General features: G+C 37.7%; 1 protein-coding gene across 1 annotated transcript in view; it reads left to right on the top strand.

Moving 5' to 3' along the window:
- sim2 (SIM bHLH transcription factor 2) overlaps window positions 1–11,391 on the top strand; it is a gene marked incomplete at both ends in the record, with an annotated part of 13,053 nt that extends 1,662 nt beyond the window's left edge. Inside the window, 10 exons of the mRNA XM_083889647.1 lie at window positions 2,696–2,778; window positions 4,769–4,858; window positions 5,149–5,257; window positions 7,047–7,132; window positions 8,486–8,685; window positions 8,769–8,875; window positions 9,163–9,310; window positions 9,400–9,553; window positions 10,074–10,344; window positions 10,646–11,391. Of these exons, the coding sequence (XP_083745773.1) occupies window positions 2,696–2,778; window positions 4,769–4,858; window positions 5,149–5,257; window positions 7,047–7,132; window positions 8,486–8,685; window positions 8,769–8,875; window positions 9,163–9,310; window positions 9,400–9,553; window positions 10,074–10,344; window positions 10,646–11,391 (1,994 nt within the window). The remainder of the gene's footprint in view (window positions 1–2,695; window positions 2,779–4,768; window positions 4,859–5,148; window positions 5,258–7,046; window positions 7,133–8,485; window positions 8,686–8,768; window positions 8,876–9,162; window positions 9,311–9,399; window positions 9,554–10,073; window positions 10,345–10,645) is intronic.
- Between the last annotated feature and the right edge of the window lie 733 nt (window positions 11,392–12,124).

The following is a 12,124-nucleotide window of genomic DNA, read 5'->3' as shown; positions in this document are numbered from 1 at the left end:
TGCTTTCTCTCTTTTTATATACCTGACACACAGCGCATTTATTTAACCTGGTGTGAGTTTTTAAAATCTATTTATTTATTTAATGACCGTGTAATCCTGAAAATAATCCTGAACTATGTGGATTTTCTGAATTATTTAAGCACAGCAAAGAAAATCACATCAGTTATTGAAAGTTGAAAACATTAATAATTATTATAATATTATAAATAACATATTGTATATATATCTATGTATATATATATACATAGATATATATATGTACATATATATATGTGTGTGTGTGTATATATATATAAAGCATAAAAGAAAACATAAAGACAAACAGTATAAAACATTAAAAAAAATACATATTATATATAATTCCTTGTATTTTATTTCATTTTATTATTATTTTATTGTAAATCACTTTGTGATTTTTAATCGATGAAAGTACCAATAAAAAAATAATCAATAAAACATACTTATAGAATATGAATACGTGAATAAATGTACGCAAATACACATATCGACATGTATTTTTCATGCGTCATCATTTTTTATGTTCATTTTAGAATTTTAGACATTTATTTTGTCTTTTCAATTACATTTTAAAATCTTCAACTTTTATTGTTTAGTTTTTTAAGTGTTGAGAAAAAAGAAAAAGTTCACATTTCTCCATCTTTTCCCCAAACACAACAACCCATTCATCTGCTCTCTCTCTCTCCCTCATGCCATATATTGAGGCTATTTATTTATTTTACAGTTGTCAGTTGACTTAGTTGGAGTTATTATTGAAAGGAAGTCCTAATCCAGATGAAGGTTTCGCCAAAAGTGAAAAACACAAATGCAGAGCATTTGTTTACTAGTAAAGCACAAAGCATTCTTTATAAGAATTCATGTTACAAAATCAAGTAACATTATTTTAAATCAACCTCTTCATCTTGAGCCTTGACCATCAATAAAACAGACATTATAAAGTTATAATGAAAGACAGAATGTAAAGTTTTTAATCAGTCAGGGCTTAATCTGCAACATGGAAAGTATACATTTTGGGATGTTCTTCCTCTGAAGTTTAAACCAAAATAAAAGTACATAATAATAATAATTATTATAATAATCTCTATTTATCACATTCAAAACCGTATGTGTGTCACATATAAACCTTTGAGATAAAAGGGTGCAGAAATGAATTAAAAACAAATAGAGTAAGTATAGAATTTAGAAAGAATAAAAATAATGCAAGCAAACATGAGCCTGTCCAACCATTACATTTAAAAAAAAAAAAAAAAGTTAACGTAAAATCTTACGTTTACCTTAAAGCAGAGCGATAAATATCACTTTTAAATTTGTGATATAAAGAAAGCTTGTGCTTTCCAGAGAGTTCTTTTTAAAAAAAAGTTTTCAGCCAGAGAATCAGCTAATTTGATTGTGATAAACCATTAAATGCTTTGTTAATAATTAAAGGACCATGAGTGATGCGTTCACAGAGCAAAGATTTGACGGTTTTCCTCTTTTGTAGCAGATGAAAAGCAGAATTGCTAAAATTAGACTACTAAAATCATCTAAATAATAATAATAATAATAATAAAAATCTAAATTAATGACTGTCTTTGTGTCTTTACTGGCTGTTTAGATGCAGAAATCACTAAATGTCAGGACAGAATAAAGGAAAAATCATGTTTTATTTAATCCTCTAATGTGTCCACACACATATATCCAATACATAAACATCCTTATTCACCAAATGTGGATTTAGTCATTTCACAACTTTGTGAGAGGGGATAAAAAAAATAATGAGTGCCTGTAGAAATACCGCTATAACTGTTAATATGAAAATGGCCCAAAGAAATGACAGTTTATCTATTATACTATATTGGATGATTAACATTAATTCAGTAGTTAAAGTTCTAATGTAAGATTTTGTTACAGACAAAGCGGAAAGTTTGAAGAATGTGCTCGTGACTGAGCGCAGAGACTGAAATGTGCATTTCATCACACATCACCACCAACTTTACTCGCAAATTTCAATTTCAAAATACCACTGAAACACTTCAATATTTATAGGAAATGCAAGCACACACATAACACACACTTACACAGCAGGTTTCAGTGACACAACATATTCACATAGTAAAATTTGCAGCGTTATATCAACATTATTAACAACAGAAGAGCTCAATTTTAACGCTTTTCCAAATTGGTTTGTTAAACCGACTCTTTAATGTTACAAACATGTACAATGGGCGTATGATTATTTATTTACTTTGTATTTCCTTGTCAATTGTCAAGTGAAGGATCACCAAATGTGTTATAAGGGTTATAAAAATGGGGAAAATAATGTCTAAGAAAGGGGGAAAAAAACAAAGATTTAGGCCCAGACGATGAAGTGGAAGCTGAATTATGAAAACTGAACCTGTACCTGCTGTCGCTGCACCACCTGGAGCTGCGTGGCAAAGGGAACAGCAGGCAGTCATTTAGGGGGCGCTTGATTTGCATTTCCAGATTTAATTAGAGTAGAGTACACTTTAATAAAAGGGTTATTTTATTATTTAAAATATATTTTGGCTGTTTCATACTGTATATAGAATATAGATGTATGAGCAAGTTTCATAATGCTTACTATCTGGTTTTAACCAAGATTTTTGTATTGTTTACTAACTTACTAAAACTAAAAATCTGTTTCATTTGTTTACCTGTTTATTGTGTGTGTCTGCAGGTCTGGGTGATGGATGGGGTCAGTCACCACAGTTCAGTTCTCTGGACAGCACGGCGAAAGAACTGGGATCTCACCTCTTACAAGTCAGTACAGGAAACAACAAACTGGTCCGGCACTCTAATATGCTCCTCTTCTGTTATGATTATGCTCGTCCATACTAAAGTACACTCACTTACTTACTAAGTACTCAGGAACCTAACAAAGTGTCAGGAGGGACACCTAACGTGGTCTTCTGCTGCATACTGTATATATAATTCTGTGTGTACATATTTACATATATAGTACCTGAGAGATGGTTGTGGATGAAATCCTAGAAGAGTACACTACATTACGCTGCGTTAAACACTATGCTATACTACATTCCACTACGCTATACTATACTGTACTATATACTGCATTATCCTGTACTATATTACAGTAGAATATAAAACAGTATGCTTTACTATACTATATTGCACTATACTAGAGTAGAATATCATTTAGTAAGCTGTACTATACTATACTATACTAGAATATAGCATGTTGTACTATATACTGCATTATCCTGTACTATATTATAGTAGAATATCATGCGGTATGCTGCACTATACTATACTGCACTATACTATACTAAAATATAATATAGTATGCTGTACTATACTATACTGCACGATACTATCGTAGGATATAATTTAGTAAACTGTATTACACTATAATATAATATAGTATGCTGTACTATATACTGCACTATACTAGAGTAGAATATAATTTAGTAAGCTGAACTATACTATACTATAATATAATATAGTATGCTGTACTATATACTGCACTATACTAGAGTAGAATGTAATTTAGTAAGCTGTACTATACTATACTATACTTGAATATAATATGTTGTACTATATACTGCATTATCCTGCTCTATACTATAGCAGAATATCTTATGCTAAACTATACTACACTCTAGTATACTACACGATACTCTACTTTACTCCACTATACTATACTACACTATACGATATATACTATAGAACGTTGTAATAAACTGTACTATAAGGCACTATAGTAGAATATAATATAATGCTATACAATATACTATACAATACTTTTAATACAATAATATCAGAACATAATGAAATCTTATTACTATGCCACTACTATGTAGTATTATGTATTATACCCAGCCCGCGCGAACGTAGAAAACGTAAATCAGAATGAAACGTTTACTTCAGTTTTTGTTCGGTGGAACAGAGAAATATGTCAGGCTTCTGTCGAGTGTTTTCAAGGTACATTCAATCGTCATATTTGGTCCAGTGCAAAAGAAAATGAGATTCACGTTCCACTTCACCAAAACCACACAGCTCACACACTCTGGTGTGAAAACCTCAGTGGTGTTCCACACTATGATATATTGCACAGATTTCCCCTGGGAAGGTTCTTTTATTAAGTCACATTCTTTTATTTCAAGTGAAGAAAGTCATGCTTGTACTTTACGTTATTGCCACAGCCTTTAAAATAATCTGCAATAATTTATGCTAACTTATTCCCTCTGATCGCAACCTGTATCCAAGTGACCTTTGCCCCCCCCAGCAGCCAGAGCTTCTCATGGAACTGAGTGCTTTAAATACACATTCTGGTACCATTTTACTGATGCTGATTCAACTTATACACCATTACCATGATAGATAAATAGATATTTTTTATTTAAATTTTTTTTTTAAATAAAAAAGCTCTAAAATATAAGTAGTCTAAAGCATCGCAGTTATGAATGTGAATCGTCTCGCTCAAGTCCTGAGAGATGAGGATCTAGGAAAGTGCAGCTGCTGCTGAGTGGTGCTAATGTGTGGTCTGCTTCAGCACAACGTTCTGCTTGCCCTCAGAATTCCTCCCTCCATAATTGGTCTGCGTATAGGGCCTGACTCAATATTTATGTGGATTAAATAACAAGAATTTCGCCTATGTTTGTTATGTTACCTTCCAGAAATCGCAGAATCTGTGTTCACTTATCTTATCTTGACTGTACAGAGGTACAAAGGTAAGAGCGGTGTTGTTGAATAAGAATCATGACACATTTATTTTGTATTTTTCACTCAGACTCTTGATGGCTTTGTGTTTATCGTCGCCTCTGATGGGAAAATCATGTATATATCAGAAACAGCATCAGTCCATCTCGGTCTATCTCAGGTAAGAGAATAAAATCAAGTATAGTAGAATCATGTGGAATAACTGATTACACAAACATTCCACGTCACGGAATGTGCCAGGAGTGGATTGTTCTGATTTCTGCGTGGGTTCAATATGTTTTGTCTTGCGTTGTGGGTGATTATAGCTGTGTGTGTGTGTGTGTGTGTGTGTGTGTGTGTGTGTGTGTGTGTGTGTGTGTGTGTGTGTGTGTGTGTGTGTGTGTGTGTGTGTGTGTGTGTGTGTGATCACTGCACATTCATGAGCGCCTGCTGGAAACATGTGTGCTGCAGGTGGAGCTCACAGGAAACAGTATATTTGAGTACATCCACCCGTCAGACCATGATGAGATGACAGCTGTGCTGGGTGTTCACCAGCCCCCACACCATCACTTCCCTCCAGGTACAGCCTTACAGCGGAGATGTTATGGATGTTCCATGTTCATTGATTTATGAAAAACTCCAATATTCAAAAAAACAAAGTAAAAAATCGTTCTTACTGTACATAAGTACAACTTCACAGTTGAAAGACAACTCGCACTACACTCTTAGAAATAGGTTCTTCGGCTTGTCCTCATAGAAGAACCCCAAAAAGTGTTCACCTGAACCGTTTTTGAAGGGTTCCACCAAGAACCCTCTTAAAAGAGGGTTTTAAAGGGTTCTCTGGCTCAAAATGGCTCTTACTGCAAACATTAGTGTACCAAGAACCCTTGAAAAACTTTCTTCGGGAGAATCCTTATTGGTTCCAGGTAGAACCAAACTTTTATAAAGGTTCCACCTGGAACCCTTAAAACCCTTTATTCAGGAAAGGGGTTTAAAATGGTTCTTACTGGAACCATTAGTGTCACCAAGAACCATTGAAAAACCCTTTCTTCGTGAAATGGTTCCAGGTAGAACCTCAGCCCTTGTAGAAGGACCCTTTTGGAACCCTTATTTCTAAGAGTGTACCACTGAGCTACCATAGCTCAATCCTTACTCCTCTCCTTATTTTTGATACCCAAGTACAGTCAATGTCACATACATTAAGACGTTTACTTCAGTAATATTATAATAAAAATAACTTCAACTTCCACAAAGTCATTTTCTGCACTCTTAGAAATAAGGGTTCCAAAAAGTGTCCTTCTACAAGGGCTGAGGTTCTACCTGGAACCATTTGCTTCTGAAAAGCCCTTTCCCGAATTAACGGTTTTTCAAGGGTTCTTGGTAACACTAATGGTTCCAGTAAGAACCATTTTGATCCAGAGAACCCTTTAAAACTCCTTTCCTGAATAAAGGGTTTTATGGTAAAGGTTCTACCTGGAACCAACAAGGGTTCTCCTGTGAGGACAAGCCGAATAACCTTATATGGTTCTACTTAGCACTTCTAAGAGTGTGGTAAGATACTTGTACATTTACTCAAATATCCCTTTTAGGTACTTTATACAAGATAGTGATCTATAACAGGCGCCTCTTTCTCAAACTGCTGCTATTGTCAAAGAAGCAGCACATATATACTATACATATTCATAATGAGTTTTACTTTTTGTACATTTTTTATTATTCGCAATTTAAAAAAGGCGATAAACAGTTCCATTCAGCTTTTTAATATTTAATTTTTAATATCAAATAGTACCATAATCAAAACGTGCACTGAGCTAACAAATAATTAAATAATAAACACTATTGTAAATGGACTTTTTTCCCCCAAACTGATAACTTCAATTCTTATTGTTGAGGATAATGAACATCTTTAGTAACAGTAGTTTAAACTGGTGTGAAGCAATTAGGAAATACATAAATAAAACAGTTTTTTTTAGGCTTGATTATATTATTTTTGACACTCAATGCTGACCGGATGTTGGGCGGAGCCAGAATTGACCCACAGGCTGCTAGTTTGAGTCCCCTGATTTAAATTATGTTCTGTATTTCCTTGACTTTAACAGCTTTGTTTTTAATCGTGTGAGTTTTGAAATTTGATGCCGTGCCCCTGTGCTGAACTTAAAATCACTAGACAGAGTGGGTGGTCTCTAATATTATGTAAAATATAAATCCCCAGTGCTGGAGAAGAGTTTTTGACTGATTGTCCAGAAGCAACACAAACGCCCTCCTTGTCATTAAACAGTCAAATATGTTTCTACTGGCTTTATTTCAACCAAGAGTTGGCCAAATGTGTCAAAACAATACAGTAAATAATGTGTGTTTTTTTGTGATAGATTATGAAATGGAGCGCTCCTTCTTCTTGAGGATGAAGTGTGTTCTGGCGAAACGAAACGCAGGACTGACGTGTGGAGGATATAAGGTAAAATCACAGAAAATGACAGTAAATTTCAGGTCACTGTCGTAAATTGCTTTAAACTGACAGCTGTTTCCTGTAACTTCATATTTATGCTATAAAATACTGCAGTTGGGCAGTATTTCCCTTATAAGTCCTCTATTTTACTGTAGCCTCACAGTTATTCCATATTACTGTGATGTAAGTATTTCGACCAAAAAAGAGAGACATTAAAACAGAAAATATGATTTTATAATTAAGTTAAAGCCTGTGACATCCTGAAAATAAGTTACGTTAGTGTTCATTCAAAGTAACCATTGCTTATCTGTAATTCATAAACAACCACAGAGTTAAACACTGAGGCCATATCCTTCTGAATCCTAGAGTGTGTCTTTGTAAAGCAGTAGCAGATGGAGGTGTTTTGAATATTGATGAGGTCATTTCTCTGCGGTTTCTGTCTGGCCACTAGTTTTTAGCCATCTAATAACTAAGTGTAGCTAAGGAGCCAAGTGTGTTACACCATGAGCAGCCATAGCAGGCGATTTCCTGGGGCCTCCAGCTCAGGAGGGGGCAAAGAGAACACCTTGTTACATGAGGGTGGGGTTATATGTTCTGCTTCTGTGAGGCTGTGGAGGTTCTCCACGGTCATGTAAATGTTGTCAAAGTGTGTAGAGCACATTCACAAACAGCCAGGGTTGACCAAAGTGCTTTCCAAAGAAAAGGACATAGATAGAAGTGTCTGGGTTGACTATTCTCATCCAGAAGTGAAGGCCGAGGAGGAGAAAATGGGTCTTTAAAAAGTGATTTCAAATGTTCAATGGTGGGGGCAGATTTAAGTTCAATGGGTAAATCGTTTGATAGTTTGGGGGCAGCTACAGAAGAGTTTTTAGTCGGGTTTTTGGCACATCCTCAGAGCTTCAGGCAGGTAAGATGGTGCCAAACCATGAAGAGCTTTAAATAGAAATTTAAAAATAAAATCAGGAAGCCAGTGGAGGGAGTACAACACAGGTGTGATGTGGTCTCTATTCTTATTTTTCCTGTCAAGAAGCTGGAGTCGTTAAATAGACGACTGATCTAAAATCTAAGAATGGATTTTGAAAATGTGTTTTCCATACTTGTACCATACGCAAGTATGCTTGATAATAATCTTGGGAAGATTTATTAAAAGTATTGTTGTCAGAGGTGAAATATTGGCTCTTAATTTTATGATGATAATTGCTTCGAGGTGAAACAGGTTGTGACGTCTGTGATTATGTCCAGTGATGCTTCTTATCTTACTGAAAATACTTCTCCTAAGACTGTGTAAGATGTAATAGCTTAGAACCTAGTGCAAACCTCTAATGCACTCTCTCTGACGCTCACAAATCCATTGTTTCCTAGGTCATTCACTGCAGTGGCTACCTAAAAGTACGTCAGTACATGATGGACATGGCTCTGTACGAGTCCTGCTACCAGACTGTGGGTCTGGTGGCAGTGGGTCACTCGCTGCCCCCGAGTGGCATCACTGAGATCAAACTCCACAGCAACATGTTCATGTTTCGAGCCAGCCTGGACTTCAAACTCATCTTCTTGGACACAAGGTAGAAAAGACTCTTGCCAAGTGGGTGGTTGAGATAAACGGACCATAAACATCACAAATACTGATGTGATGTATCACCGACAGGGTAGCTGAGCTGACGGGGTACGAGCCACAGGACCTGATCGAGAAGACGCTTTACCATCATGTTCATGCCTGTGATGTTTTCCATCTACGCTATTCTCACCATTTATGTGAGTCCGCAAGTCTTCAATCAAACTTAAAGGTGGTAGTGTTTACGTCTTGTCTGGGTTTTTTGAGAGAGATTGAGAAAATCAGCGCTTTTAGCTTAAAATTGAGGATTTTCTCCATGGACTTTGGTGTTGAGGAGTGAACAAGCAAACCCTGAACTACTGCTGCACAAGCACACTAGATGTTGGGATGGTGTGGTTGTATATTACAATGTGAATGTATCCAGTTTCCTTGAATAAGTTGACCATGCATATTTCTCTCTGACCCCGCTCTTTCTTGTTCCCTGCAGTACTGGTGAAGGGGCAGGTCACCACAAAGTACTACCGCATGTTGTCAAAGCATGGAGGCTGGGTGTGGGTGCAGAGCTACGCCACCATCGTCCACAACAGCCGCTCCTCCAGACCTCACTGTATCGTCAGCGTTAACTACGTCCTCACGTGAGTCGGTGTCCTCTCCCTGTACAGCTCTGAATTCAAACCTCCAGTTGAATCACCACAAACACACACAGGGTCTGCCTGTCTTACAGTGATATTGAGTGCAACGAGCTGCAGTTATCTCAAGATCAGCGTGGAGCTGTGAAGCCTGGTCTGAGCCTTCTCTCCTCTGAGGATCACCGCAAACAACCAAGAACCAAAGCGGTCCGGATGACGACCAAACTCAGAGCAGCTCCTTATCCCGAGGTGGGCCTATCACTTGTCCTTTGACCTCACACTATTACGTTAAAGCTCGAGTTGTGAGTTAATGTTAATTGTTGAAATCCTCCTCACATCTGTTTAATGGACTAGCACCCGCGCATGTGGCTGACCTTTTAAAACCAAGGTCAAGGTTGCTGCGCTCCATGGATCAGCAGCTCTTAGTCGTCCCTATTACAAATCTGAAATATCATATCATGTCTTGTACTCCTTGGCTTTTATTTTGGAATGAGAGTGGTGAGTTTGGTGTGTTCTATCTTTTAATCATGTTATTATATTATTATTTTTTAAATAGTGCTGTATAAATAAAGATGGATTGGTTTGGATTGGATTCAATCTGGGGCCACTGCCTAACCTGAGTCATTATGCTTGCTGTCACTGTGTCCTTCCACTGCAGTAATGTCCATCTGAATTGACATCAAACATAAAGTATAAAAGAGAACGCTGAATTTATCACGTTGCAAACAAAACTAAACGATAAACTTGTCCTTTGGTTCTGTGTGAACAGCAGCACAGGTTCATTCAGCCCGACCATGTGAGCTGCTCCCTACAGAAGACGCCATGGAAAGAGAAACCTACACACCCGGTGACTCCCTGCAGGGAGAGGAGCTCCAGCTTGAGCCCTGAGACAAGTCCAGTGTCCTGCAGCAGCCCTGTTTACAACCTGAGCCTCCGTGACCAGCTGGCTCAGCAGATCATACACAGCTCTCTACACAGCAAAGGGCCTGTGGGATGGAACATCAGCAGCAGCAGCACGCCGGCAACCAAAAAATACACAGGTATAAATGTTTTTTTTAGTGTTAATGTATGCGTCTACTGCCGGTACAACAAATTTCCCCTCAGGGACAATAAAGAAACCTTGAAGATAAATGCTGCCAGATGCTGACACGGACATTTTGAATGATATTTTCTGTTGTTTTCTGCGGTTTCCTCTCAGAGTCCAAGAACATGCAGATTAGGCAAATTGGACTCTCTGTGAAGTGTTCAGGGTGTACCCCTCCTTTTTCATGGGATTGGTCCCAGCGCCTCCCGCGACCCTCATGTGGAGGATAAAGCTCTGAACGTTGTCCTCTTTTTCAGGCCCCATGATGTTAGCGGACTGTGGATACTCTGATGACATCTACCATGACTGTTCCAACAGCATGGACAAACAGCCCACCAGCAGGTTGAAGGAGGAACCGTGCAAACATCACGCGCTTGATGACCAACACCAGGTGACGGATATTCATTCACATCACCGTCAAACCAAGGACGGCAAACCTTTCAGCCAGGACGTTCTACATCACGCAAGAAGTTCTGAAGGACTACGAGGTGAGCGGGCCCTGGCCTGGCCTTTGCTCAGTGGACTGGTGCTCAGCAAAGGAGAGCAGGTTAGCTCGCTGCATGGTATAGGACAGTCTCTTCCAGTCCAGATGGTGCTGGAGCAGAGGCGGCTGTGTATGATGGAGGCTCCGTACAGTCACACAGCAGGGTATCCACACGCTGCTCATGACAACCATCAGCTGCACGATGATGGTGCAGATCTGCAGCACAAGCCTGCTGAGGAGGACAGGCGAATGTTGGCGGGTGTCGGGGTTGGGATGGGACTCCCTCAGGCTCCATACATGTCCTGGAACTTCCACCAAGTTCTGGGCAAACACGGTGCTATCAAATCGCCTCCTTTTACCACACTGAGCCATATCACAGACGGCCACATTTATCATGGCAAAGAACTGACTTCCTACAGCTGTGACAGTCAAACCCACAGCTCCAGTTCATCGCCAGAGAGTCGCAAAGACATCCCACACTACATCGGCACATCAGTCATTATCACCAATGAGAGGTGATGGAAGAGAGAAAGCCCGACTCGCCGTTATTTTGCACTCCTGCAGGATAGTTTGAAATCTAATGTGACTTTTCTGTACGCTGAAGAAACTGTCCGGACAAACTTAAAAGAATTATTTCAATTGGTAACACACCATTTAATTTAATTAAAACTACACACAGTGACAGTGATATAAATTAATTTAATTATAACTTACAAAATGAAGGTTTAATTATATGCACCTTACTTCATGTTGTTAAATCACATTTGAATAAAATAAAATGCAAAAACTCAGGATACCGAGTTATGAATATATAACATACATGGATGTTTGAATTAAGTTAATTATAATCTGTAGTTTGTATTCACCCTACAACAATCTATAATTTATAACGTTATACAAACATGTTGTGGCACAACTTGAAAGTTAAATTTAGTGTGAATTACCTTAATTTTAAAGTTAATAAGCCATATTATTAAGGTTTGTTCAGCCATTTTATTGTATTGTTTATGTTTTAAAATTTTAATTATTCAACCCATAGCTGGTCTACAACCTAAGGATCATATATTATTTGAAACTGTGTAAATGTGCAGAATTTGAAGTGTTTGTAAGTGTGTGTTAACCTTGGCCTAGAAAAGTGTAATATAAGCATTTGTTAGCATGAAGCTACAGACTGTGAGGATGTTTTTGATTCAGAAGCATGAATATACAGCAACAAATAAGTTAAATAATGTATTATAATGCAATACAGTGA

This window comes from Microchirus variegatus (assembly GCF_963457635.1).
Source record: "Microchirus variegatus genome assembly, chromosome: 5".
Lineage (NCBI taxonomy): Eukaryota > Metazoa > Chordata > Actinopteri > Pleuronectiformes > Soleidae > Microchirus > Microchirus variegatus.
Note: the sequence above shows the minus strand (reverse complement) of the source record. Positions and strands in the feature narration are given on the sequence as shown.